General features: G+C 36.2%; 1 protein-coding gene across 2 annotated transcripts in view; it reads right to left on the bottom strand.

The window, feature by feature from the left end:
- Positions 1–4,971: 4,971 nt before the first annotated feature.
- LOC121430051 (calpain-5-like) overlaps positions 4,972–27,830 on the bottom strand; it is a 37,663-nt gene continuing 14,804 nt past the window's right edge. For both annotated transcript variants that reach the window (XM_041627324.1, XM_041627323.1), the window contains exons 2-13: positions 27,346–27,540; positions 20,601–20,732; positions 19,109–19,317; positions 16,411–16,603; positions 15,585–15,772; positions 14,447–14,524; positions 13,333–13,528; positions 12,059–12,172; positions 11,258–11,454; positions 9,534–9,661; positions 8,632–8,768; positions 4,972–7,867 (exon numbers count right to left, since the gene is read on the bottom strand). In XM_041627324.1, the coding sequence (XP_041483258.1) occupies positions 7,685–7,867; positions 8,632–8,768; positions 9,534–9,661; positions 11,258–11,454; positions 12,059–12,172; positions 13,333–13,528; positions 14,447–14,524; positions 15,585–15,772; positions 16,411–16,603; positions 19,109–19,317; positions 20,601–20,732; positions 27,346–27,519 (1,929 nt within the window). In that variant the 5' untranslated portion in view covers positions 27,520–27,540 and the 3' untranslated portion in view covers positions 4,972–7,684. The remainder of the gene's footprint in view (positions 7,868–8,631; positions 8,769–9,533; positions 9,662–11,257; positions 11,455–12,058; positions 12,173–13,332; positions 13,529–14,446; positions 14,525–15,584; positions 15,773–16,410; positions 16,604–19,108; positions 19,318–20,600; positions 20,733–27,345; positions 27,541–27,830) is intronic.

Below are 27,830 nucleotides of genomic sequence, written 5' to 3'. Positions count from 1 at the left end.
ACGTCAATTAAGACTTAATAGTATGAAACACCCCCCCCCCCCCCCAAAAAAAAAAAAAAAAAATCATGAGGACGAGTAAAATTAAATTGAATAAAGAATAAAATGAAATGAATATAGACAGAAATGAAATAGATATAATTGATAGGCCTAAATAGATGAAATGAATAAAAAGAATAGATGGATATATTATTAGAAAGGCAGACAAAATAATAGATTAATGAATAAATAAATCAATAGATAAATAAATAATCAAGTAAATGAATAAATAGATATATAAATGAATGAATAAAATAATAAGTAAATGAATAAATAATAATAAATCAATATAAAATCTTTTGAAAAATTACTTACTCTGTGGAGCCTTTCAGTGATGCCACCCAGCTCCTCCTCAATAAAAGATTTCTTCTCCATCAGCGATTCATCTGGTAGCCCTAGCGAGTTCAGCGGCACCTGGGGGCCAGGCGCAGGAGCAGCGGGTACCGCCGCGTCCTGGGCCGGGATCTCTGCGGCATTCAGCTCACCCCAAGAGGAAACCCCGCCCGGTTTCTCATCGGGGGCGTTGACGGTCGGTACGGCCGGGGCGGTCCCACCTGGGACGAGAGAGGGGCGTGGCACCATTGAGGGGCGTTTCGATGATGCTTTGCTCCCGCCTTTCGCCCGTGGTTTCTTGTCCGCCATAACTTGTCATGGATTTTCGTTTTTACTTGTAGTTCTTATTCGTCTGATGTCGAAATTCTTTACGCTTTCACAAAGTGATATATCACGAGACTAGGCCTATATATCCGATGGAGACTCGAGGCAAAAATAATTATGAATCTTCTTCGACTGAAATTATTGAAGACCGGAGATTTAAACGTACCGTAAGCTCTTTACAATGCAGAACGAGACAACCTGACCTTGAACTTAATGACCACCTCTAGTATTTACATGAAAATGTCCTTGACTTTGAATGCTTATTTCAATGTTGTTTCACAGTCCTTGAGTTGCAGATGATTCTTGTAATTTTTAGCTTCTTTTTATTTTCCTTTTATTTCTTAGAAATGTCGAGAGACAGGTGTTTTCTTCGATGTGGTAGGCGAGGAAAGAAGACTGACGTTTCCGGTTTGTTACTTACTTCTTTATGTGGCTTGAAATGCAAATAATTATTGTTAACCTTGGTATTTACAGTTTGTGATTGAAATTTATGATTAGATTAATTGAATACTTTTGGTTTTGAGTTCATGTTCAATGCGTCGGTTTCTAGGGGAGGGTGCGGCGAGTGCGTGTGATAAATGAAGTATCTTTATGACGTCACAATTGATAAAAAATTGATAAGAGACGCGCACGACAACGTTGCAGACCGAAAGCCTAGAAACAAAATCACGTTTGCCATGTAGCATGAGTAGTTTGTAGAAACAGTATATTTCTTGCAAATTTTCTTTGGTTTGTCTTGAAAGTCATGTGATACATCATGCTCTTTTGAATTGTCTTAGGAGGTGTTTCAAAAATATTCGCAATCAATTGCAATAATCTGTTGCAAATTTACAACTGATAAAATGTATTTCTCGTTTGTCAAATTTTTCGGAGCCCACAATATACAATTTAGTGGGATCCTCCATGTTCACAAATGTTAAATTACAATCCTTTACACATGATTATTTTGTATGTAACTCTCTTATAACATGTCTTTTTCAAGTTGATTTGATGACCTTGGTATATTTTATGATGTTGACTTGTTATGATTGTATATATTTCATTCATATTTTGTTGAAAATGAAATGAAATGATATATCAAATTTTACTGTAGAAAATTAGATTACACTATTTGTTTCAAGGAGCAGATTAGCAATTAATCACAAATTCGCAGTTAATTGCAAGACATGTGATTGAATGAGGATAGAGTTGCAATTGATCGCATGTTTCTTGAAACGCCCCATTAGAGGCCTATGTCTCCTCTAGCTTTCGAAACTCAATAAACTAGATTGGCCGTAAAAATAAATTCATCCTTTTAATTTATGCACCAAGCATCGTCAGTCACAATCATATCATTTCTTGTAGTCGTAACCTTGATAAGAATCATAACCATCATGAATATCTCCTCCTCCTTCTTCCTCTTCTCTTATTTTTTTCTTCTTCCCCTTCTGCTTCTTCTCTTCCTTCTTTCCTTCCTCATCTTCTTCTTCATCTATTTTCCTCCTCTTCTTCCGTTTTCTTGTCCTCCCTTTATTTTATCCATCTCCTCTCACTTCTTTTCTTCTTCCTCTACTTATATTCTCAATTCATATTTCTCTCTTGAGTTTTCCTTGTCACCTGAAGCTGCATGGAATGCAGCGACCGTTAAACTGCCCTTGATACTCGTGACTTAACACCAATCTAAGTGAAATATACAATCACTAAGGCCTAATCATAATTTGTTCATGACGTTTTAATCATTACACAACAATACCGCCAGGCAATACAATGTTTGTATAAAAAAGGATATGACAAGGCGAGATACATTCTGAAATATTTTCTTTTTTGCATAATTGATGTTGGAATTAGTGTACTGTAACCATGGTAACTAACTATATTCATTCAGGGCAATGAGTAATGAAAGACAGTTTTGGAGAGAATTTTAAAAAAGCTTGATAATCAGCAAAATCAGTGAGAACCCTTAGGAGTAGATACATATTTCTTTTCATAACTATAATTACCAATACGAAGATTGCAAGCACAGCACAAAGCCACTGCAAATTTCATTAACATGTTACACAGGGCATCATTTTTCTGACAAGTGGTTCCATCAGCGACGCGAGCCTTTACATATTGAAATTACAGAAAAGTGCTAATGCAACAAAAATATGCTAATTATGATAGCATTTATCACTTGCAATACTAAAGCAGTTTGCTAAGCTAAAGTTGATATGAGCTCATGTAGTGAAAACATTCAAGCCTCATAATAATTTTTGTGTTTTCTCTCCCCCCTTTTTTTTGGGGGGGGGGGGACTAAAAACTTTGCTCTCAAGAGTCATGCCAATGACAGCTGGATTGATTTGAGATTGATGTGCCTTGCCTATTTTCTTATTCCCTATATTTGTCTCAAACCTGAAGAAATTACGTTCCAAAATTCCCTTTCAACGGGCATCAACATAGTATTAAATAATCAAAGGATATAGGTTACACTACATTTGAACTGCAGCATAATCTTCTAACTGGAAAGATAAAGCATTTCTTAAACCCATTACACTGACTTTCTGAATGACACTGAATACTTCATTACATATTTGATTTTCTTTAAGCAATAATCTGACAAAAAGGAATGAATATTTTTTTTTCAAGTAAACAACAAATGCTTAGTACCCAAAGTAACTGAAACACCTGAAAATAAATAAACTACCCCAAACAATAGTATACATATAACATAACTAAACATATGATACATACATTAATAACGACAATAAAAAAAAACTGTTCCCACAATTGAAAACACATTGGATCAAATTCATATTTTACATTACAATTTATGGTAGATATGTACATATTACTATAATTTCATTAAAAATATATGTTTGCTTCACAAGATTTAGAGTTTACAAGAATGTATAATGACGACACACCCCTCTACAGTGCGTAGAATTGAATTTGAAGAAATATACCCTTTTCTGTCACAGCAACAGGACAAGTGCATTTATGTATTTCAATCTAATCCCTCAAATTTTACTCCATAGAACATGAGAAATAGCTACATTTCGTTGTTCTTACTAAGAGGAAATGCTATCATTAGGGGCCTGTAACACAAAATTTGGCAATTATCATAGGGCATTTAAAAGAATGATTCCATTGACTACAATGTACTATAAATCATGAAAATCAAAAGTACGATCCATTGCTAACCTTTGCGTTACACGACTATTGGAGTTAAATTGATGAAAAAAATAAAAGTCACATCAAAAGCTATTACATTACATGCTTGAACTTAATTTACATTTTACCAATGCTACATGTATCTGCCATTGCCATAAATAATGTAAATTGGAACCACGGGATATTTCCCGGATATCACACGTAATCATTTTAAAATGTATTCCAATGAGTTCAATGTATAGCTGGAAAGTTAAAGGGGAAGTTCACCCTGAAGAAAACTTTGTTGTAAAAATAGCAGAAAAAATAGTAAAAAATATTGGTGAAGGTTTGAGGAAAATCCGATAAAGAGTAAGAAAGTTATTAGAGTTCAAAATTTGGTATTTGTGACGTCATAAACGAGCAGCTGCCCCATGTGTTATGTAATATAAAATGTATGAATTTCAAATTTTGTATGGTTCCTGATGACTTAATTTTGTTTTCTTTTCATGATCGGGTGTGAAATGATTTGTCTATTGATATACAAAAGTTACAGTGAAAACCATTTTCAATTTTCTGAGATAATGACATTTCATTGATTTTTTACCATTTGCTATGTAGAAATGCTGCTCGCATATGACGTCACAAATCAAATAATTGAAATTCTAATAACTTTTTAATTATTTGATGAATTTTTCTCAAACCTTCGGCAATATTTTTTATTATTTTTTCTGCTATTTTTACAATAAACTTTTTGTCAGGGTGAACTTCCCCTTTAATCTCAAGTTGCAAATGCTGCAATATAAAAGAAACATAAAACAAGGTGTCATAGACCTTACAATAGGCAGAGAGTATGTCTTCTCAAACAAAGTAAGTAGATTATGAAAAGAATTTCAGAAAGTTTCATAACATTCAATCATCTGCATCTCAGTTTGAAGGCTGGTAAACAAATATTTTTTTAAATCAAGAGAAAAATATATAAGTAGACAAGTTTGTTAATATTTCTCTTTAAAAATCTTCACCTATATGTACCTATATCATGTGAACATTTATCAAATGAATACAAACACAATTAGTATTAAAGATATAAATAAAATACATGTAATAGGGCATACATATCTTTAAAAGTGCAGTATAAGAATACTTTGAAAAATGGTAATAAAAAACAGACACATTAACATTTCATTCCTCTAGCTATCAATTACATCCTAGACTCACCAATTCGTTGTTTGGAAATACATGGCTCCTTTAACATGCATACATGTGCAAATGCATATGGTTAAAACAAATAATACAACTATTGAATATAATCTTCATTTAAGCCTTTTTTTCACAAAAGCACAGGTTTTGTAACATAAATACCAGAAATAGAATATGTGTCAATGAGAGGCACTTACAAGAAAATAAGTATTGATTTTCCTGCAAACTGACAATCTTCTGTTGAAATGTTGATAAATTTGATAGTATTGCTTCTTATACTGTCCTTTGTTCCTTTTTTGCTATTATGTAGGATCTGTGTCAGTATTCAGCGATCTTGTAGCTTGTGTAGTTGCTTGTCAAATCTTTAAAATTGCATACATAAACTCTATCACATTCCAACAACATTACCCTACATGTAACTATAAAATATCTATTTAATTCTTCCTCCCCTCCTTTCAACTTCACCAAAAATACATATAAAATATACAAAGATATATGGATCTAGTGATACAAATATTCTACATGCATATAATGCTAAATATATATAGATATGAATCAAGTAAGTAAAAGTATAGAGATGTACAAATACAATAAAATGTGCAGTTGCTAAACCTACTGCCATGTCAAAAAGAAATTGAAATTTTATACAATATCTAATAAAAATTATTCTCCAAAGCATCTCCCAAAAGAAAAATCCTTTAAGAAATACTATAATCTTATAGCAAAGTGAATATTCTATATATTCAAGTGAAGCAAACTATTGCATTAAATGTGTGGTCGAGTTTAAAAGCCCTTTTCTCTTGCTCTCTGATTTATTATCAATTTAGTTGATTTTTTAATGTTCTTATTAAGTATAAAGCACACTAATATCCTTCTTCCCATTTTTTTCATGATTTGAAATAAAAAAAATTGTCATTATTTCATTATTTTTATCATTACTATCATCATTAATACTCAATTTTATTATCATAAGACCCTTCGCAATTAGCTTTCTATTCATTCCAATTTGTTGAACAATTTATATTACACCCCCCCCCCCCCCCCCCCGCCAGAAACCCACAAATCTGTGACTTTCGATTTCAATCAGTATTCTTGGCATGATTAAAGTACACTGCAAACATGGAATGCTGTATATATGGTCAAGAGATGAATGTATTTTCTCAGATTAAAAAAAAAGATAATTTCCAGCAAAAAAGACATTTATCGATTGCATTTACACTGTAACAAATCCCTGAAGATATAGAAATGGAAGTAAATGCACATGAATGATGCTCTAAATTGTTTCACGTTTTTTTATCGCTGGTCAAAATATGACAGCTTTTAAATTCCATCCAGTCACTTATAGGCAAGAGATCACTTTCATGGATCACGTCACAACAAACATGGTCCTATTTAGAAGTGTGAACAGTTGTGACAGAAACTGTCAATGCTGCAGCCACACTTGCAAAAACTTACTCCAAACCAATCAATGATATGCTATTTGAAATAACACAAAAACTTTAATAGCTTGGATATAGTTCAGCCGATGTGACTGAGGCATAAGTAATAACCTACCAAGGCATTTTCATCCCTAAAGAGCAAGTGAATTCTGTACGTTTTCCCAACATTAATGGTGAATGCCACAGACAAATACCACAGAGAAAATGCCAAAGAGACAGAGAATCAATATTTGGAAAAATGGAATTTTAAAGAAATCTTGTTGGTCACGTATATCTTTTAAGATAAGGACAAAAACCTGTGGGCAAACTTGTACCATCTTTACATGGATATCAATTGCAATCATGATTCCACTATAAAACCTTGCTTTTTTTCTTTTTGCCATTGCATATATCTACATATTCAAAAATAGTTCAAGATGTGGCATGGATACTATTTACATACTAAAAATATATCACTACACTCCATGTAAATGAATGGAAACGCATATGGAAGAAAACAAAACCAGCTTTCATGATCTGCATATCCAGACTTCAAAGTAATAATTAAAAAAACATCTTAACCATTCTTCATAACATATAGGAATCGTCAAGCACAATCTATATTCAAGAAAAATTGGCCCCATCAAGAATTTTTTTTTAAACTCCCTTATTTTGGAACTGAGAAAAGAGGATAAGAGAAGGAATTATATAAAGAATTGTGGAAAATGAGAGAAACTAGGACAATGCCAATGAGCAAGTATTGCAATGAGGACATGTGATACCTTTATCAACAAAAAAAGATGGATGGCCAACTCCCATCGCCCTATTGATATGAGCTAATCAAGGGCCATTTGACACTAATAATGTTAAGATGGAGGGCCAATAAGGTATAGAGAAACACTGTCACCTACAAACTGAAGAATACAAGAAAAAGAGGAGAAAGAACGAGTAAGAGAAAAAAAAAAATTAGATAGGTCATAAAAAGAATGAGAGAAATGACAAGAGTATAACAAAGACAGAGTTGACTCCAAGAGATAGATTGAAAGAAAGAGGGAAAAGAAGACTGACGCAGAAAAGGGGAACAGATCAAAGACAGAAAGAAAGAGAAAGAGAATGAGAAAGAGCTAGACAGAGAGAGGGGGATAGAAGACACACTTCTTCAAAGTAATGTGAAATGTAAACATGTCAAAATGTCTTCTGCACCACAACCAGCAGCACTAGAACCTCATCCCCATTTCAGTCAAACGGATCTGATCTTCTCTGTCCTCTTACAATGCCCTCAAGTCTTCGGTGGTGGTGATGACGACACTAAGCTGGCCTCCGGCGGCATCCTCAGAGTCTCTTCCCCTTTTCTTGAGGACGGCGACGTTAGACTCGGCTTGGCCCTTGGCCTGGGCCATGAAGATGGCTTGCCCCATGAACTGGTCTTTCACGACATTGTGGTTCCAAATCTTAAGAAAGAGAAAAAGAGAACAAGCCATTTTCATGATCGGGTGGAAGAGTAATGCTTCTGATCCCCTTCTTTTTATCAGAAGGTTGTGTATTCAAATCCCATCAGGGCGCTGCCATCCTTTGCAGTCTGGCCCTTTGGAAAGATGACATTCTACACCTCCCCCCTCTTCAAAGTATTAAATGGTTACCCAATCAGATGCATAGATACCCGGTAGAATGCAAATGTCTATGTCAATGGCTTTAATAGCAAATGCAATATCTTGACTTCTTATTATCCTTCCCTCAGAATGGAGGATCAGAAATCTGAGTAGGGTGACTATGGATATTTTTTTTTCTCAACTTCTCACCATCTTTCTATCCCCCCCCCCCCTTTCTATCTCTGGTACTCGGCAGGAATTCATTCCTTGAAACACTTGAGCACCATTAAGTAGCTTGACCAAATCCAGGGTACTCATTTATTTTTAATTGGTTTATTTCAAATTTACACTGGAAATAGCAGCCAAAAGGCTGAATTTCATTCAGTTTACAAATGGTACATACAGACAAATAAACAAATATATAGCTCAAAATAAAATAGCCAAATATGAAAATGAAAGTGTTCTACAAAATAATTATGCATATATAAAAATAATGGAAAACCCAGCAAATGACAAGTGCTGCATTTATTGCAGAGGGCTTAGAGACTTCTGATAATAGTCTCTACAGTATAACCAAGTATAATTATCATAATTACCTCCCTCTCCTCTTCCCATTCCATACCTACCTCTACAACAATAGGCTGCGCTGGTTTTCTCCTGTAGAAGATAGCACTGTAGTTCCATTCTGGGTTCAGCGTATCCTTCTGTACTCTCGACTTGGCCGTCTTCCCTTCGCACTTGATATACACGTAGGGGTCGGCTCCTTGAATGGATAAACATCAAAGCAACAAAGAAATTATGGAGAAAAAATATTGATTTCGACAACTTGAGTGAACTGAGATGATTGTCTTAACAGTTACATGGTCTTGTAGGCCAGTATTCCTGTACATACCCTACTGTCAGAACGGCTTTTGGGCAGCACATGCCAGGATTCCAGGAACAATTCTCCTCAGTGCTAATTCCTTTTTAAAGTCTCAGCTCAAACTACATACAGAGTTCATGTGGACAGATTTCTACTTGCACTGTTAACTAAGCAACTTGGCTAAGACAAGGTATAACAGGCAGCCCTAGGGGCAGTTTCAGTAAGCTGTTCGTAAGCTAAAAATGACTTAAGTACAACTGGTGATCCTTTGTTTTGCGCTAAACCATCGCCAATGAACATTTTGTTACACACCATTTATCACAAGAAACGATCACCAGTCCTTCTTAAATTTGCTCTATGAAACACCCATCAGGTACAGTTATATAAACTGAACTTTATGATATTATCAAATCTCAGCTGAAAAAAACTATCATACTGAAGATTGTCAACACAGATAAGCACACATGGGACACAATGTTAATACTGCTTGGAAAAATACCATGCTTATTTTGTTGACTTCTCAGCAAGGACACAATTTCTTCCAGGATATACAGACATTTGTTTGGTCATCTTTGGATTCTGGACTAACTCATTTTGAAATCATAACTACAACTGGCTTTTATCTTGATTTCTCCCTTTCTTGCTTCATTCCCTCTTCAATCTTACCTCCACCAAAGTGATCTTGCTTGGGAAGGTTGCTTGCTGATAGAACATTGATCTGTGACACGACCCTGATGTTACCCCCTTGGAAGCAGTCAAAAGTCCCAGGTTCGGGGTAATCTTTCCTCAGCTCCCTATTAGATTAATATGGTAATAACATTGTATTATACAAATAACGCACAAAGCCAAGGGTATTTGGACTGTTTTAAAGGTAGCAAGTGTGGACAGTATAATACCCAAGCAAAAAGCTGTGTATTATTTGTTTGATAAGATAGTAATACAGATTCTTGATTCACAATCATCAACTTAGGAACGTGACTCGTCAAGAAAACTAGTCCTTAGTACCCAGTTAGCTAGTCTGACTGGTCACGAGACAGATTTCTGCAAATCGCTGAAGAAACGATACCCTGGCTCATCAAATGAAATCAAAAGGTGACTATTTGCTTCATATTCCACATAACTATTTAACTATACAGGAAGGAAACAATTTCATTAATTTTTAATAAAAAGGTCTTTAGCTGAGAAGTTGAGCTGTAATTGTGTAACAGATACAAACACATTAATTTGTATGTTTTCGTTTAAACATGGACTGCCTTTTTATATACATAGGCCCTACATGTAAAAAATTGTAATTTTATGAAGTTGTATAGGGAAATAATTGCTTAACAAGTGGAATGCCTCTGGCCGTCTCACCTGCATCACGCGGTTCAATATAGCAGCAGTGCTGACTTTGAATACTACTCTAACTCGCACAAGATGTTCAGTGATACATGGTTACTCTTATGTCCACTTTTTATGAACGAGACCAATAAACTTACAGAGATATGATGGTTATTCAACAAAAACCCCAACATGGCCAAAGTTCATTGACCTTACATGACCTTTGACCTTGATCATGTGACCTGAAACTCGCACAGGATGTTCAGTGATACTTGATTACTCTTATGTACAAGTTTCATGAATCAGATCCATAAACTTTCAAAGTTTTGATGGTAATTCAAGCGCACAGGATGTTCAGTGATATTTGATTACTCATATGTCCAAGTTTAATGAACTAGACTAATAAACTTTCAAAGTTATGATGGTAATTCAACAGATACCCCCGATTCGGCCAAAGTTCATTGACCCTAAATGACCTTTGACCTTACTCATGAGACCTGAAACTTGCACAAAATATTCAGTGATGCTTGATTACTATTATGTCCAAGTTTCTTGAATCAGATCCATAAACTTTCAAAGTTATGATGGGAATTCAACAGATATCCCCAATTCGGCCAAAGTTCATTGACCCTAAATGACCTTTGACCTTGGTCATGTGACGTGAAACTCATGCAGGATGTTCAGTGATACTTGATTAACCTTATGTCCAAGTTTCATGAACTAGGTCCATATATTTTCTAAGTTATGATGACATTTCAAAAACTTAACCTCAGGTTAAGATTTCGATGTTGATTCCTCCAACATGGTCTAAGTTCATTGACCCTAAATGACCTTTGACCTTGGTCATGTGACATGAAACTTTAATAGGATGTTCAGTAATACTTGATTAACCTTATGGCCAAGTTTCATGAACTAGGTCCATATACTTTCTAAGTTATGATGTCATTTCAAAAACTTAACCTCAGGTTAAGATTTGATGTTGACGCCGCCGCCGCCGTCGGAAAAGCGGCGCCTATAGTCTCACTCTGCTTCGCAGGTGAGACAATAAAAATGAAAAAAGGAGTTCTCACTTGACATCAGCGCCACTGTCAGAGAACACCCTGATCATTAGGGGAGACTCGATCTTGGGTTCAAAGGTCGTCGGCACAACGATATAGCGCCCTCTGAGAAGAGTTGACTTGGCGAAGACACTCCTTGAGTTGATGAATGCTGACATGAAGGCTTTGGGCCTGATAAGGTGAGCACGGTATTTCCTGTTGCTTTCAACCTAGAGAAAGGAAATTAAATACATCAAGGCCCTTTCTTACAAAGAGTTGTGATTGATCCAAACAGTCACAACTATGGAAATCCATTGATGTCATAATTCTTCCTTCATTCAGAACGTGTATGCTTCATTCTTTCAAATGCAATGATGAGCACACTGATTCTTTAAGACAAGATGCATGCATCATATTCAGAAAACTTTTTCTAAATATGGACGGACATACATACATTAGAGTCACTGGCTTTCCAAAGATGAGATCGAATGAATCGATAGCAACTCCCCCACCCCAAATTTCCTAGCTCGGATCAGGAGGGAGCGTCATACATTCAAGGTGTTGTGGTGTAATGGTTCTGACTCTCACCTTGTAATCAGAGAGTCATGCATTCAAATCCCGCCACGAGCATGGTGTCCTTTGGCAAGGTGTCAATATACACTGTGCCAATCTCCACCTGGTGTTAAATGGGTACCCAGTAGGATGTGAAAGCTTATGTAGTGTATTCCAATCATCTTCGATTTGTGACATAATGGCCTTAACCCTCTGATAATTTCTAATATTCAATTCTTAAGCCATTCAATATAATTAAATAGTTATAATTTCATATCTTACCTCCATAACAAAGAATCCGATAGTCTTTGCTTCCTCGCTCTGATCCGCCCTGGTGTCTGGTTGGCTGAGGGAAATGATGATGTCATCCTTGTCATCATCTACACACACTAAGAACTGCAGGATAGATGATGGTGAAAATAGAGATATAGGCAAAGGAAAAGAGAGACAAGGAGTAACAGGAAGAGAACAGAAAAAAAGTAAAGAAGAGGAAGAAAGAATGAAAGGCAGAGAGGAGAGGGGTGAAAGAGAGAAATAGAGTAAAGATAGAGAGAAGATAAAGAAAGAGATGAAAGTTTTAGAGGAGAGTGGGAGAGGGAGGGAAGAGAAATGAAAAAAATAAAAGTTAGAGTGAAAGGTAGAGTAAAATAGAGAGAAGAGAAAGAAAGAGATGAAAGTTTTAGAGGAGAGTGGGAGAGGGAGGGAAGAGAAATGAAAAAAAATAAAAGTTATAGTGAAAGGGAGAGAATAGAGAAAAGAGAGAAGAGAAAAAAAAGATGCAAGTTTTAGAGAGAAGAGAAAGGAAAAGAATGACAGAGTGGAGAGTGAAAGGGAGAGAATAGAGAAAAGAAACGGAGAACAGAAAGAAAGAGATGAAAATTTTAGAGGAGAGTTGGAGAGGGAGAAGAAAAAGGAAAGGAATGAAAGTTAGAGTGGAGTGTGAAACAGAGAGAATATAGGGAATATATAGAGAAGAGAAAACAGAGATGACAGTTTTAGAGGAGAGTTGGAGAGGGAGAAGAGGAAAAGAATGACAGTTGGAGGAGGGGAAGGTATGGAACAGAGAGGGCATAGATTGGAGAAAAGAGAGGGTATAGATTGGAGAATGAAAGTCAAAAAGCAGACAGAGAAGAATTAAAAAACACATAAAATATGTTAATAATTTTCCAGCATATCACTAAACCAAAATACAAAGACACACATGTATCAGGGCAAATAGGGCATAAAATTAAAAAGAAACCACAAAGGGGCTAAAAGCCTATGTAGCATGCCTAGCAATTGAGTTTGCAGACAGATGTTGGAATGTTTCCCAGGAAATGGAGAAATTGTATACAATAATAATGATAATATTTGGGTTTTATTTAGCATGATTTCAATCCAGGACTATTCGATTTCAACAGGACAGAGTCCTCTGTCCTATACTTCAAGAGACACAGTTAATATTTACAATCAATTATATTATTTCATATCATATGTGACATTCCATAGACTATCAATTTCAATTAATTTTACGACTGATTGCATTTAAGAGAAACAGGGCCCCTGACATCACATACCTGTGGGTTCTGGAGGAATGTTTCTTTGTTGTTGATGCACCCGCCTGCCCGGTTCAGAACCGCATTAGAGTTGTACTTCCATTCGCTAATGTACATGCTCTCGTGCCAGGTGCGGTGAAGGCTAAGGTATGCCTTGTTGGGCATCCTACAGATGACCAGGGTTGTGAAGTGTTGGATGAACTTTTCAAATGGCATCCTTTGAAAAAATTAAATTAATAAAAAAAGCGGACTTTCATAACATGAAAAGCATGATAAAAATATTGATAATTACACATGAAAAACAGTCGCAGCTATGGTATTCACTGTTACACGTTTATGAAAAATATATAAATGACACTTAAAACCAGGCTTAAGAATACAACGCACAAGTCATCGTAAGAATAGAAATATACATAACCTATTGAATTAATAAAAAAAACACCACGCATATAGATGCTACACACTGAAGTCCTATATCATAGATAATCAGCGCCTCATAATGCTTTATACACCCTGTAATAATATTATTATAGGCCAAAATTTACAAAGGGGGTTTAAAGTAAAGGTTTGAAATAATCAAGCTTTAATCAAGGCCTATAATGAAAAAGCATTCAATAATTAATGCATGCTTTTTTCAACAGGGAACTGAATTATGATATTCACTAAAAAGGCTACTGTACAAATGAGCCAAATATTAATTTATGAACATAAGCAGTAGACTCATCAATTCTAAACCACAATTTCATTACTAGACATTTTCTCAACATACACATTGAATTAAGCAATAATCAAAGCATGAAGTGGGCATTAACAATGGTTTCACACCAAAACATTCAAACCTTCTTTTGTGGATTCAGGCCTGAAATTTCAGAGTGAAATATCACACCAAACTGAAATTGTATACACATGCTGAGAGAAAGGTGCATTTCCAATTCAACTGCATTACCATCTTGGCATGAAAAGAAAAAAAATATTTACAAATTTGTGATACAAGTAAAAGATCTCATCAGTTTACATGTCGCCACAATATGGCAGACATTTTTTTTATGCTGCTTTCATTTCATAGAATAACTAAATCACCGAGGATCAAGTAGCACACCCTAGAACACCCAAATAAGAAAGGAATTTAACATACCAGAACTCTCCGTCATCGTCATTCACGATTCCTAAGCTCTTTCGCTGGCTTTCACTAACATTTTGCCATTCTGCAGATCTGGAGGAAGAATTGGATTGTTAATCAGATAATGCAGATGTAAGAGCATCAATCATGAAATTGCATCATTGTTTTATAACATTGATAATGAGCATATCCACACAGCATCACTACCACGATCACTAATCAACATCAATGGAATCAATCTACTGAGCATCATCATTGGTTTTGAAACCACCATCAACAAAGTTGTTACCACTATCCCTACCACCAACACCCCCACCAACATCATATCGTGTAATCAGCATCATTCCTGTCATCAATATTGCTACCACTATCACCACTAACACTAAAACGACCACCACCACCGTTACAACCGGTTATTCTACTACCATCATCATCCTTACCCATCGCTACAGGGTACATTCCATTCCCTCTCTCACCACTACCACTACAACCACCGGTTACTCTACTACCACCACAACCACTGGTTACTCTCCCACCACAACCACCGGTTACTCTCCCACCAAAACCACCGGTTACTCTCCCACCACAACCACCGGTTACTCCACCACCACAACCACCGGTTACTCAACCACAACCACTGTTTACTCTCCCACCAAAACCATCCGTTACTCTCCCACCACAACCACTGGTTACTCTCCCACCACAACCACCGGTTACTCTCCCACCACAACCATCCCTTACTCTCCCACCACAACCACTGGTTACTCTCCCACCACAACCACTGGTTACTCTACCACCACAACCACCTGTAACGCTACATGTACCACCATCATCATCCTTGTTTCTTACTCATCACTCCTGGGTCCATTCCATTCCTTTCTCTCACCACTACAACCTCAACCACCAGTTACTCTACCACCACAACCACCATTTATTCTACCACCACAACCACCAATTACTCTACCACCAAAGCAACTAGTTATTCTACCACCACAACCACCAGTTACACCACCACCACAGCCACTGGTTACTCTACCACCACAACCACCGGTTACACCACCACCAGAACCACTGGTCACTCTACGACCACAACCACCAGTTACTCTCTAACCACAACCACCAGTCTACCACCATCATCATTTCAGGTCCTTACCCATCACTCCAGGGACCATTCCATTCTTTCTCTCCCCATGGGTTCCTTAGCCTCACCAGGTACTCCTTCTCTTTCTTGAAGAAAGAAGAGCTTCCAAGCTTGACCGTCTTGACTGCAGTCACACCATAGGCGTGGCCTTTGACCAGTCCTACGTCAGTCCTGGCTTCCATTTCTTCAGCATTGGTAACCTTTTATGTAATAAGAAAAATGATAGTTACAAAAATTATACTAAAAACGATACTACTACTAATAATGATAATAATCATCGGCATTACTACTGGACAATTACCAATGATATTTTTTTATCAATTTATTTTTATTTTAACAATATTGTATATACTGACAGTAGCAATATTAGGCCATAGTCTATACACCCTTGTTGAAATATTACAGTACTTATTCCAGGTTCTAAAGGTATTTTCCTCTGTAGACAAAGTCTTGTGCAATAGCAGATCCTAAACAGAATTAATGCAATAGACCTTGAGAAATTTCTGTATTCTTCAAATGTTACAGGGGTAGTCAATTGCCAATAGGAAGTTTACATTGTCCTACTGATCTCTTTAGCCATAACTTCCTTATTCCTTGTCCAATTTCTGTCAAACTTTTCCATTTCCATTAGTCTTAGTTTTCTCCTTGAATACAAAGCACAACCTCTTACTAAGGTTGGATTCACTAGCAATGCCTCAGTCCCACTTGCCAAACCTGAAACCAGACCGACTAAATCTATTATGTTATTACCGATGGCATGTTATTACCAATGGCATATTATCAGTCGGTTTGGGGTAAATTGTGTTGGTGTGACTGTGCATTCAGGAAGAACATGTACCTTGATAGATGCACTCATAAGGAACCTTCTCTCGCTGTATTTCTTCATCTGGGAATGGAGTTCCTTCTTCTTCTCCGCGTCTGCTTGGAAATCGGCGTCGGCAAGGTTGATCTGCTCGGCCACGCCCCCGGTGAAGTCCACCAGGGCGTCGGCCGTGTTACCACCATCCAGGTTCTCATAGCAACCAGAGATCCTATTTGAATCATAAGAGAGTTAAAGAAGTTGGTGGTGAAAAAATTGAAATAAATATTCATAGAGTAATGGTAGAGTACTACAAGGGGTAAATGATGTTGAAGTATGTGGGTGGTGTCATGATTGAAATGATGGCATACGTAGAGTAACAAACTGAAGGATGATAAATCATTCTGATGACGATGATGGCAAGGAGGATGGTTATTAGGATGGTGATGAAGATGATGAACGTGATGATGATGATGATAACAATGACGACGATGATGACGAAGATGATGGTGATGAAGATGAATACAATGATGATGATGATGACGGAGATGATGATGATGGTGATGAAGATGAATACGATGATGACGATGATGATGATGAAGGTGATGACGGTGATAAAGATGATGGTAATATGATAATGACAAATAAGAAGATGCTGCTGCTGATGATGAAATTGATGGTGATGATGCCAACACTGATTATAAAAATATTGAATTCAACACTCAGTCTGACAAAAAACATATTTTATACTTCACAACAAGCATTCAGCACATTCCACACTTCATTTTGCACTACATTTTGTAATGGTATGCTGTCACAGTGCGCTTATATTGTATGCTCTGTAAACCCATATTCATAAGTCAGAAAATCAAAATATGCAAAGTGAAACCAAGTCAATCTAAAATCAAGGTTATGGTTGTCTAGTGGCTGTTTTGATGATAAATACAAGATTATATTAGATAAAGATGTGATATTATTTTACATGTACATTTTTTAAAGTAAAGTCCTTGGACAGGATACCAGCATATTTATGTATTTCCATTTATACAGTTTGGTATTAAAACCGATACTGCAGATACAATTATTTTTTTCACATCATTACAAATGCAAACACTGATTCATATCATCACTTTCATTCATAGAGGTGTTGTGGCTCAGTGGATAAGTCTCCAAACTTTGAACCAGAATGTCTGGGTTTCGAATCCCACTGCAGCACTCGCATCATTTGGCAAGGTGTTTATATACACTTGCCATTCTTCACCCAGGTGTAGTAAATGTGTACCCGAAGAAATTCCTTGAATACTCGAGCATCCGATCAGGATAGCCATGCTAAAGCCAGGGTAATAGTATGCAGCGCTTAGAAACATTGGTATCTAGCACAATGTAAATGTTGCATATTACATGTACATATAAAGTCCATTCCAGTCTGAAAATGAAATAGAATCCCTGTACTGATTACTTTCATCATCAAAACCAAGTAATCAATCTCCTATTTGTTAGTCTCCTTGAATTATTCTATTGTCTTTTTAATATATTTGTTGTCAAGTATAATTTTGCTTGAAAACACTTCACAATGTCAAAAGGGGAAGTTCACCCTAGTGTGAATTGGTTTTAATAAATGGAAAAAAAGAAAGAAAGACATAAGTGAAAATCCATCAAAGATTATTAAAAAGAGTAATAGATTCTTAAAGTTTTTGTTTTGTGATGACATGCACAGAGCTCCCGATTTGATCAAGTGATAAAATGTAAAATAAACTATATTCAAATTCCTATTAAGAATGTTTAATAATTGTTAAATTTATCTATGAAAACAGTTTCCTTTTTTGTGGGATGCACTGTATTGTGGTATTACAAATATCAATTTCATCCCAGTGTTCTGTTATTTCATTCTTGTGTATAGGGGCCCCATATGAGATCAACTGATGTTGAATGGGCTACCCCTTATTGAATAAACAATAAACAATAAAAGTTTGATTAGGTGTAATTTTCTCAGAAACTGAAGATACTGCTATACAGTGCATCCCATATAAAAGGAACCTGGAAATCTCAAATCGTTTTCCTCCAAAGGCAAATTAATTATGATACACTGTATGTCATTCATATCATCATATGATTCAATTATTCCTCTACATTTTGATACCTATTTGTGACAAACACTTCTCATATTAATAACAAAACAAGGTTTAGATTTTGATATCAAAATCAGGTTGTGCAGAAAAAATTGGAAAAGATTGGTCCGTGCTACGACAAACGTGCTTATTTGATGATCGGCCCATTAGCATTTCTTTTGTATTCTTTAAGTTTCTCTCACTGATCCCTGAAATGAGAGTGGATTCAGATTAACACATGAATTTCTGCACAAATCGTTTCTGATAAGCCTCAATATTTATTGTTTCTAATCTGCAATGCGTGAATGATTTCCCAAGCTCTTGGTCTCAAATTAAAGATGAGATTCCACTCTTACTTAAGTATCAAATTCCTATTGAGAATATGTTTAATAATTGTGAAATTTATCTATGGAACGGTTTCCTTTTTTGTGGGATGCACTGTGCTGTGGTATTACAAATATCAATTTCATAACAGCCTCCTCTGTTTAGGAAACTATGTCTCACTTCAGCTATGCAGGCAGGGGGAAATAGACCCATTTTCCTAAAATTATAGATCCTCACAACACTACAGTACATTCCTTAAAAACCTCAACTTAAAACAGAAAGACCTTTTAAGTACCAAAACTCACTTGGCATAGGCCTTCTCAAGGAGAGCGCTCCAGAACTCGTTGCCCTCTTCGGAATGTGTGTAGATGAGTTTGTTGCCATGTGTGGGGAGTCTGTCGTCGATCACCACATCGTTCCACTTGCCAAAACGCCAGAACCTGAAGTGGAAGATGCCAGCATACTTTTCCTTGTTATCTTCGTCCCAGTCTTGATCTTTAGCATTGGGAACAACCTACAAAAAAATGAAGAATTATATTTATCTGTCGATGAGCAAACATTATTGATTGGCCACGATGTTGAAAATGAAAATATGGCTTTTCTTAATGTAATTTTGGTTTTTGCACAAGATACGATTTCTAGAGTCTATATGTTGGCTCAGTTCACTTTAAAAAAATTCAGTTATTTTTCTATGTTGTCAGATTTTAAGAGAGAATTAGTCATTAATTTAAGATTTCTTGAAAAAGAGTAATAAGATAACAGAAAAACAGTACCATGAAATCAAAAGCCTGTGAAATGTGAAACTAATTGTACATATTGTTTGGTTGGTTTATTGATTTCAATGTAAAAGAGTAATAAGATAAAAATAACACAAAAACAGTACAATGAAATCAAAAACCTGTGAAACTGATTGAATATATTGTGTGTGTTTGATTATTGATTTTAATGTAATAAATACCTCTGATGAGGACAAAAAAAATATATTTATCCGTCGATGATGAGAATATCTCATATGAAGCATAGACAATTTGTAATTTGTTCTTATATCACCATCCCAGCTATAATAGAGTAAGGTTGGAGCAATGTGGTCCAGAGGATTAGTCTCTAGATTCTGAAACAGAGGGATATGGGTTTGAATCCCAGCCATGGCGTAATTTTCTTTAGTAACACCCCAAGTCAGATTTGCTATACGGCGATCGTACGGCAAGTTCAAAACCGCTGTTTTATTAAATATTCTTCAAACCACCTACGCAGCTGATTTAAAAAATGTCAAAACGACTGTTTTCGATTCACCGTACGGCCTCCGTGGAGCAAATGTGACCGAGGTATTTTGATCCACATTGTGCTGCGTTCAACACAGCTGAGGTTAATGAGTAGCGTGCAAGAATTAATTATTTGATGATAATAATATGCCTCTGTGCTGTAAAAGATTTTCCAGAATGCAGGAAGTTTGTTTGGGTTTACCAACCATAAAGCTTGCTCAGAGTCTAGGTGGCCGTTTCAAAAAGCTGTTCGTAAGTTAAGAGCGACTTTGAGAATGACTGATGATCCTTTCTTACACGATAAACCATGGTCAATGTATATACCATTTACCACAAGAAAGGATCACCAGTCGTTCTTAAAGTCGGTCTTATACGAACAGCTTTATGAAACACCCACCAGGACTTGGGATTGTTGTGAACTGCAGCATACAGGAGGAAATGACCATCCAGAGTACAGTCAAATTTGTGTTGTCAAAATGTTTTAGTCTGACAAGGTCACATGATGGAAAGATCATAATCCTCAAGAAATACCCACCTTTTCCCAGAGTTCCTTCTCCTGTGCTAGGTTGGCCGTAGCAGCAACAAACCAGCAGTTTCCAAGCTGACCTTGAGACACATCCCCGCTCTTGGTACCATCAACCACAAGATGGGGATTTTCTGTTAATTCCTGCAAAATAAATGATATTCATATTCTATTTTGTCATTTGAAAACAAATCAAATATTTGAAGGAGTGTCAAAAAGTTACTGGTACACTGTAAAATGCTGTTTAAAATTGTAATCACCAATAAGGCCTGTCACTAAGAACTATTGCTTAAAGTTCTAAACAAGATGTGTATAAATAATGAACAATTTGGTTTAAACATTTAAACAACTTGTTGTTAGAGTAAAGGGCTTAAACAAGGTGCTTAAAATTTAAACAGTGCTACATGTACATGTATGTTGTTGTTGTTACTTATGAAGTGCTGGGGCAAAAGGTACAATGCAGAACATGACATCAGCAACTTATAAAGGGCATCTTTAAAATTCTTGCAATCAATTGCAATTAAAACTTAGGACATGAAATCAATCAATAAATCTTGAAATTACTTTCAAATTTGAAATTGAACACTCATCAGCACTAGAAATTAATACCATTAAAATTCATATATGCACTATGAATTGTACTTGATATTTGCAATCAATTGAAAATGCATTTCATGCAACATCCTTTCAAGTCAATATATCAATGTACCTGTACATTTCATATGAAAATGAGAAACATCATTGTTGTAGGCACTTAAAATCATAACAGATATACGAGAATTGACTACATTGTACTGTTCACAACTGGTGCTGTTGCCAATTTTATCTAGTAAAATCTCAATTTTTGAGTATCTTCACACAATTTTCAGGTGGGCAAACTTCTTATCAGAGGCAAGAAATCCAATATTGACTCTATTACAAATTTATTTGTCAAAGGAAAGATATTCATATTAGGTTTTTCTTTTTCAGGTTGTATTTTAAGGTCAGTCCATCCCCAATGCAGAATCGTGTTTCTTGATTAAACACGTTTTGAATCACACAAATTCGCGAGATTCAAAATGGCTTTCTGAACCCTTATAATCCCAACATTTAACAAAATTTTCTAAAAAAATACCATGAAACAAGTTTTCTAACTTCAATTTTTCCCAGAAAGGAAAATTTGATATTATGCACCCCAGAATTCTGATTTTATTTCTGTGTGTTTAAAGGGGAAGTTCACCCTGAAGAAAACTTTGTTGCAAAAATAGCAGAAAAAATAGTAACAAATATTGGTGAAGGATTGAGGAAAATCCTTTAAAGAGTAAGAAAGTTATTAGAGTTCAAAGTTTTGGATTTGTGACGTCATAAACGAGCAGCTGCCCCATGTGTTATATTATATAAAATGCATGAATTTCAAATTTTGCATGGTTCCTGATGACTTAATTTTGTTTTCTATTCATGATCGGGTGTGAAATGATTTGTCTATTGATATGCAAAAGGTACAGTGAAAACCATTTTCAATTTTCTGAGAAAATGACATTTCATTGATTTTTTACCATTCGCTATGTAGGAATGCTGCTCGCATATGACGTCACAAATCAAATAATTGAAATTCTAAACTTTTTAATTATTTGATGAATTTTTCTCAAACCTTCGGCAATATCTTTTATTATTATTTCTGCTATTTTTACAATAAAGTTTTTGTCAGGGTGAACTTCCCCTTTATCTGTATCTCTTCACTCTCTGCAAGCACTTTATTTCCTAAATGTTTGTCTCTAATACACCCTCTCTCTAACCCACATTCTACCCCCCCCCTCATCTCATTTGAGAACCATGCATACATGACTATTTTGATCAATTTATACCACTTAGCGTGGGTGTGATGCCATGAATAGTTGAGTGAATAACGGGCACAACAGCTTATCATTAATAATGGTTAATCTTCGCCCACTCATAGTCATAACTCCCAAATCTGTTTGGATTGAACAATTAATTTTGTTCAGATTCAACAATCATGGGGGGGGCACAATCCTTCAATGTGTCATTGTGCATAATACTGTAGTACTTCAAATACATGTAAATGTATATAATAATTTTGATAAAATATAATGTACTGTAAATTCCACATACATGTAAATATGAAACATCTTGAATATACACTTATACATGTACATGTATTGCATTCAATTACCAATATAACATGTTGCATTTCACATTTTTCATGAAAACAATGCCCAATTTACTGGAAGCAGGCTTTTCTAAATGTATACGTGACCAAATAATTTCAAAGTTCATTAGGCATATTCCATCTTTAATTATCTCTATATCGGAAAAGAATGTAGGGAGATTATCTACAGTACATGTATGATTCCAAAGGTTTGCTTTGCAAGGTCGATCCCCCATCCCATATTACACATGTACAAATGCATAATTTCATAACGCAGAAAATTTCCACTGGGCCTTTTCCTCCTCGTTTCTGAAAAGTGCTTGGGTTCTTCCCGATTGTAAACTACGACCAGGGGAACGGGCCTGGGAAATGGGAAAACTTGTTTCGGGTCACATTCTGTCGCCAACTTCTTTAGGGGCCAAAATGTGTAAAATGAAGCCCACGAAATACTTGTTTAGGGGGTTATTTTGCATAACAGAGAAAAACTTGTTTAATAATAATAATAATAATATAGGATATTTATATTGCGCACATATCCACCTTATTAGGTGCTCAAGGCGCTCCTATATTACCCGGCTAAGCCAGGCGTTCATAGCGCACACAGCTTCTTAAGGAATTACTTCCTACCGGTACCCATTTACCTCACCTGGGTTGAGTGCAGCACATTGTGGATCAGTTTCTTGCTGAAGGAAATTACGCCATGGCTGGGATTCGAACCCACGACCCTCTGTTTCAAAGTCCGAGACTAATCCACTGGGCCACAACGCTCCAAAGGGTGTTTGGGAATAATTTGGTCATGCATGTGTTCAGCAATATGTATTTGACTGCGCCCCCCCCCCCCCCCCGGGACAGTGGGTAAGGTTAAAAACTGAACATATATTTTGAGGTCAGTTAATTGGGTCTAGCTACATGTAGATCCAGATCCAGCAGCTGTCCATACAAGCGACACTATCACATTAAGCTGTTTGACGAGCAATCTGTTCCAGACAGCAAGCATGCCAGCATATTAATAATTAACCCGTCAAGTCAATGGGCTCATAAACAATGACAAAATTATCATCATCCTTTTATAGTCACACCAAGAGATGAAAGAGTGCAATTGAACTAATGTTTTCAAGTGCATGGTTAAAATTACATACATGTATATAGGTTTTAGTATAAAATTGATGTATGCACTAGTATTGGAAAAAAAAAACTCAAGAAGACTCTACAGTGCTTTATTTCTAGCGACAGTGTATAGGGCCTAACTTCGTGCTTCAACATCTTACAATGTTTAATGTAAATATCACAGAATTTCACAGGACGACAGTATGACATTTTCTGATCTTAGTTGTAATATGAATCATTCTAGTCCACAGCTGAATCGAGGTCTGCAATTCAGATCAGTTAACTTCAAATTTCCTGACTGTTCACACTTTTCAAATTATGTTAAAGTCCTTGTTTTCCTCTACATGTACATGGATATTGTACATGTACATGTAGCTATACGGTTATTCAGTAATTTATTATTCTTCAAAAGTGGTACAAATTTGGCTTCTTTATCAAGGATGTGAAAGCAAATTGAGATAAGATTAAATTGTTCAAAATTAATACTGGTTTCAGTTTGGATTTATTTTTCCCCCAATGTGCCTTTAAAACTATAAAGCCAATTTAAAGCTACTGTAACATACAAGCAGCACATTTGAGGTTTGCCTTAAACTTGTGAGATTACTGTCGTATTAGTCATAAGGTGGTTTCAGACCGCCTCGAAGTTCGTCAGTTCCAGGTATTCTCTGATCGGGAAATTTACCCCGATCAGAAAATACCAGGTATTTTGGTAATGTGAAAGCAAACTACGCGTAATATCCCGAAAGAAAATACCCGCTAAATAGTAGGTACTTGGCGAAATTACGAGAACTTTCGCAGGGATATTTCCAAGGTCACAGGTATTTTGGCGATGTGAAAGCAAATTACGGTAACTTGTAGCTCAGCGTATCGTTGGGTGCGGCGCCGTGGGTGGCTGCTGGGCTAGTGATTTTGAATCTCGCGCCTTGCCTGCTGATCAGACCATACTGCGCATGCTCGTAACTTCAGGAACTTATCCCGAAGGGGTATGTTTCAGGGCGGTGTGAATGCAGGAATAATTAATGGGTATTTTTCAGCCTAAAAAAGTTTTCGTAATTTAACGGGGATTCTTGTGACCGAGGCGGTTTGAAACCACCTATAGTGATCACTCTGTGACCTCGACTGGAAGAATATATGATAAAGCAATGGGCCAATTAAGGCCTATACAGATATGTCTTTATCTACCTGCGCTCAGCGTACAATATATATGTACATTGTACATGTAAACTTGATACTTCCTTTCTCAATATGATATCATGCTTTGTTGCTATGGTATTCAACACATCCAAGTTTTTTACTATTAAGTTCAAGGGAAAAAAGGGCTAAGGGGGAAAATTGATAATAAATTTGCAAAGTACAAAATATTGTACAATACATGTATCTATAGGCCTATAATGATGACTATAAAGCACTGTTTTTACAGTACATTGTTACCAATAATTGTAATACAAGTATAAGACAGTATGTACATGTAGTTGCAGCAAACAATTATTCCATGAGAAAGTCTTGTAAATAATTTGAGGATAATTGTAAAATAATGAAATCTTAGCTCAAAATCAATATTTCGGATGATCACTAACACAGAAAAGCATACATGTATATATGTGGGACAGTGTATTAATTTGCTTTGAAACATACCTGACATTTGATGGAATTCCTAGATTGTTTTGCTCATTTTTCAGGAATTACACATTTTTTTATAAACTATTTGGCAAATATTCTTTTATTTATTCATACTGAACTACAATTTTTTTTTTTTCATTGGATTCTTTTCAACCTCATTTTGAGATCGTTACCACAACTAGAATTTATCTTCAAATTTAATAGGTAAATTGAGTACAAACTGCCTGAATTCTTTTTTACCACTTTGGCTCAATATTCCCAAATTGACTGTTTTCATCAGGAATTTGCTGCAATTAACAGTGATTTGTGGACAGGGAACCCATGTTTTCAATTAGGAGACAGACAGGAACTCTGGGAGGAGGGAAAAAGAAAGGGGGAATGGTTGGGAAGAGAGAAGGAAAGAAGTAGAGGAAAGGAGGAGATGGAAGGATGGATTGATTGATAGAGAGGGTTGAGAGAGAGTTGGGGTCTCGAAAAAGCACCCGAAACACATAATTTCCATATTCTGAAAATGCACCCCTGAACAAGTATTGGCGTGTGAAACCCTATACCCTAAACAAGCATTGGAAACAAAACAATACTCTCGGCAAATATTCCCTGAAATGAACCCCTAAACAAGTACAGGAATGTTTTATTGTTACGGGTCCTTTGGTCGTCGGCTTTACCTTATTTGGTTTAGTACGACCCCACCTTCTACACCTCACGAAAATCGGACTCTAAACACAAAGTGTTGGGGCAAAAAGGACATCTTTTATAAAACATTTTAATTTTGTCTTATCATCCCCACAAATTCGACCCTAAACACGTAATTTTCCTAGCGAAATAGATACCCTTTTTTCATTATTTTTGTGTTTTTGACACCCTTATCACGTTACGTACGTAGCGTGCCCTATCGTGAAAAAGACATCCTTTTTACGTGTTTTGGGGGTCGCGCATGGTATCCACTCGTCAATGTAAGAGCCCCCCCCCCCGGAATTCAATGTTCCAATTCTCCAGACGCTCTGTAGGAAGAGCACTGTACATGTACTGTCGACAAACCATTTCCAGCTAAAACCAGCTTTATCCAAATGACACTAATACATTTTATTACAAGTATACATGTATAAAGCAGACATTTTTAATAGTCATTTGGTTTTGAGAGTAATCAACACTATACATGTAATTGTAGACAATGCACACATACATTGTACATGAGCTTGCCATTCTTGAGTGTGTTTACACCAACAGAAGGATATACACTTTCTGGTCCGATAATAATTTGGTCTCTTTGTACACCGGCTTGTAAAGACATTGTGGGAGATAATGAAGATGAGAAAATGATGCGCGGCCTTAAGTGCAACGATGAGAGGAATATTGGTAATGAACAGTGCAGATGCTGTGTACAAGTACAGGCTGTATTTTTAGGATCTAGTGAATACAGCGTGTCAAAATAAACCTTGAGTTCTTTTGACTAGGTTTTTATGTAGCCTTGATCACAATGAGACACTTATTTTGGTCTACACTGTAGAGTACTAGCAAACATTCAGATTCTAAAGGTTTACAGCGGGCTTGTTCTGGTAGTACTGTAAAAGATTCGAATGAAGTACACAGGAGCACAGTGAATTTTTGTCCCAGAAATGATCAAAAGATATAATCAGGGCAAAAAATGTTGTAGAATGTAGTTTGTATGGAAAATGGAAATCAAATCCCCTGCCCCCCCCCAAAAAAAAAAGTTTATTTCTAGAACATCTAATTCATAAATTCTGATGGATGGATTCTGTCTTTAAGAATCAACAAAATTTCATTTCTTATCCTGCTTCTGCTTTTAATCTTACTAAATTATCTATAAATGATCTGATTTCTTATAGATGGGTATATTCTACCATTTTTTAAATGAAAACTTACTCCAGGTCGCTTCCATTCAATCCTCCCTGGCGATGTTCTCTTGTGAAAGAGGGACGCGTCTGAGGCGGGGAATTCCGGGTCCTCGAAGAGTGACCCACTGCTCTGGGCACTCTTTCGTAACTGGTCGTAATTCTGACCCTTGAAGGCCACCACGTTACTCCCGAACAGTCCCATGATCTCACTGTTTTCGTTTTCCTGTTGAATTATAAAAAGAAAAATGAAAAACTTGGAATTCATTGACAAGGATTTTGTGACATCCTAAACCTTAAGTTGGTGGTACTGACGATAAATGGGATGTTGATGTTGATAACAGCAATGACCAAGATGACGAGGTGATCATGAAAATGATGAGACAAAAAGTGAATGAATACACATATAGGCCTACTGTCTGTGAAAAAAATCTGTTAGCTTATACGCCAAAATATTGGCTTTAATACATGTACTACATGTAGATCTATATATGGACCTGTAAAGGATAGGAAGGA

Source organism: Lytechinus variegatus, chromosome 16 (genome assembly GCF_018143015.1).
Source record: "Lytechinus variegatus isolate NC3 chromosome 16, Lvar_3.0, whole genome shotgun sequence".
Classification (NCBI taxonomy): domain Eukaryota; kingdom Metazoa; phylum Echinodermata; class Echinoidea; order Temnopleuroida; family Toxopneustidae; genus Lytechinus; species Lytechinus variegatus.
The sequence above is the reverse complement of the archived record's forward strand: the minus strand, read 5'-3'. Positions and strand labels throughout refer to the sequence as shown.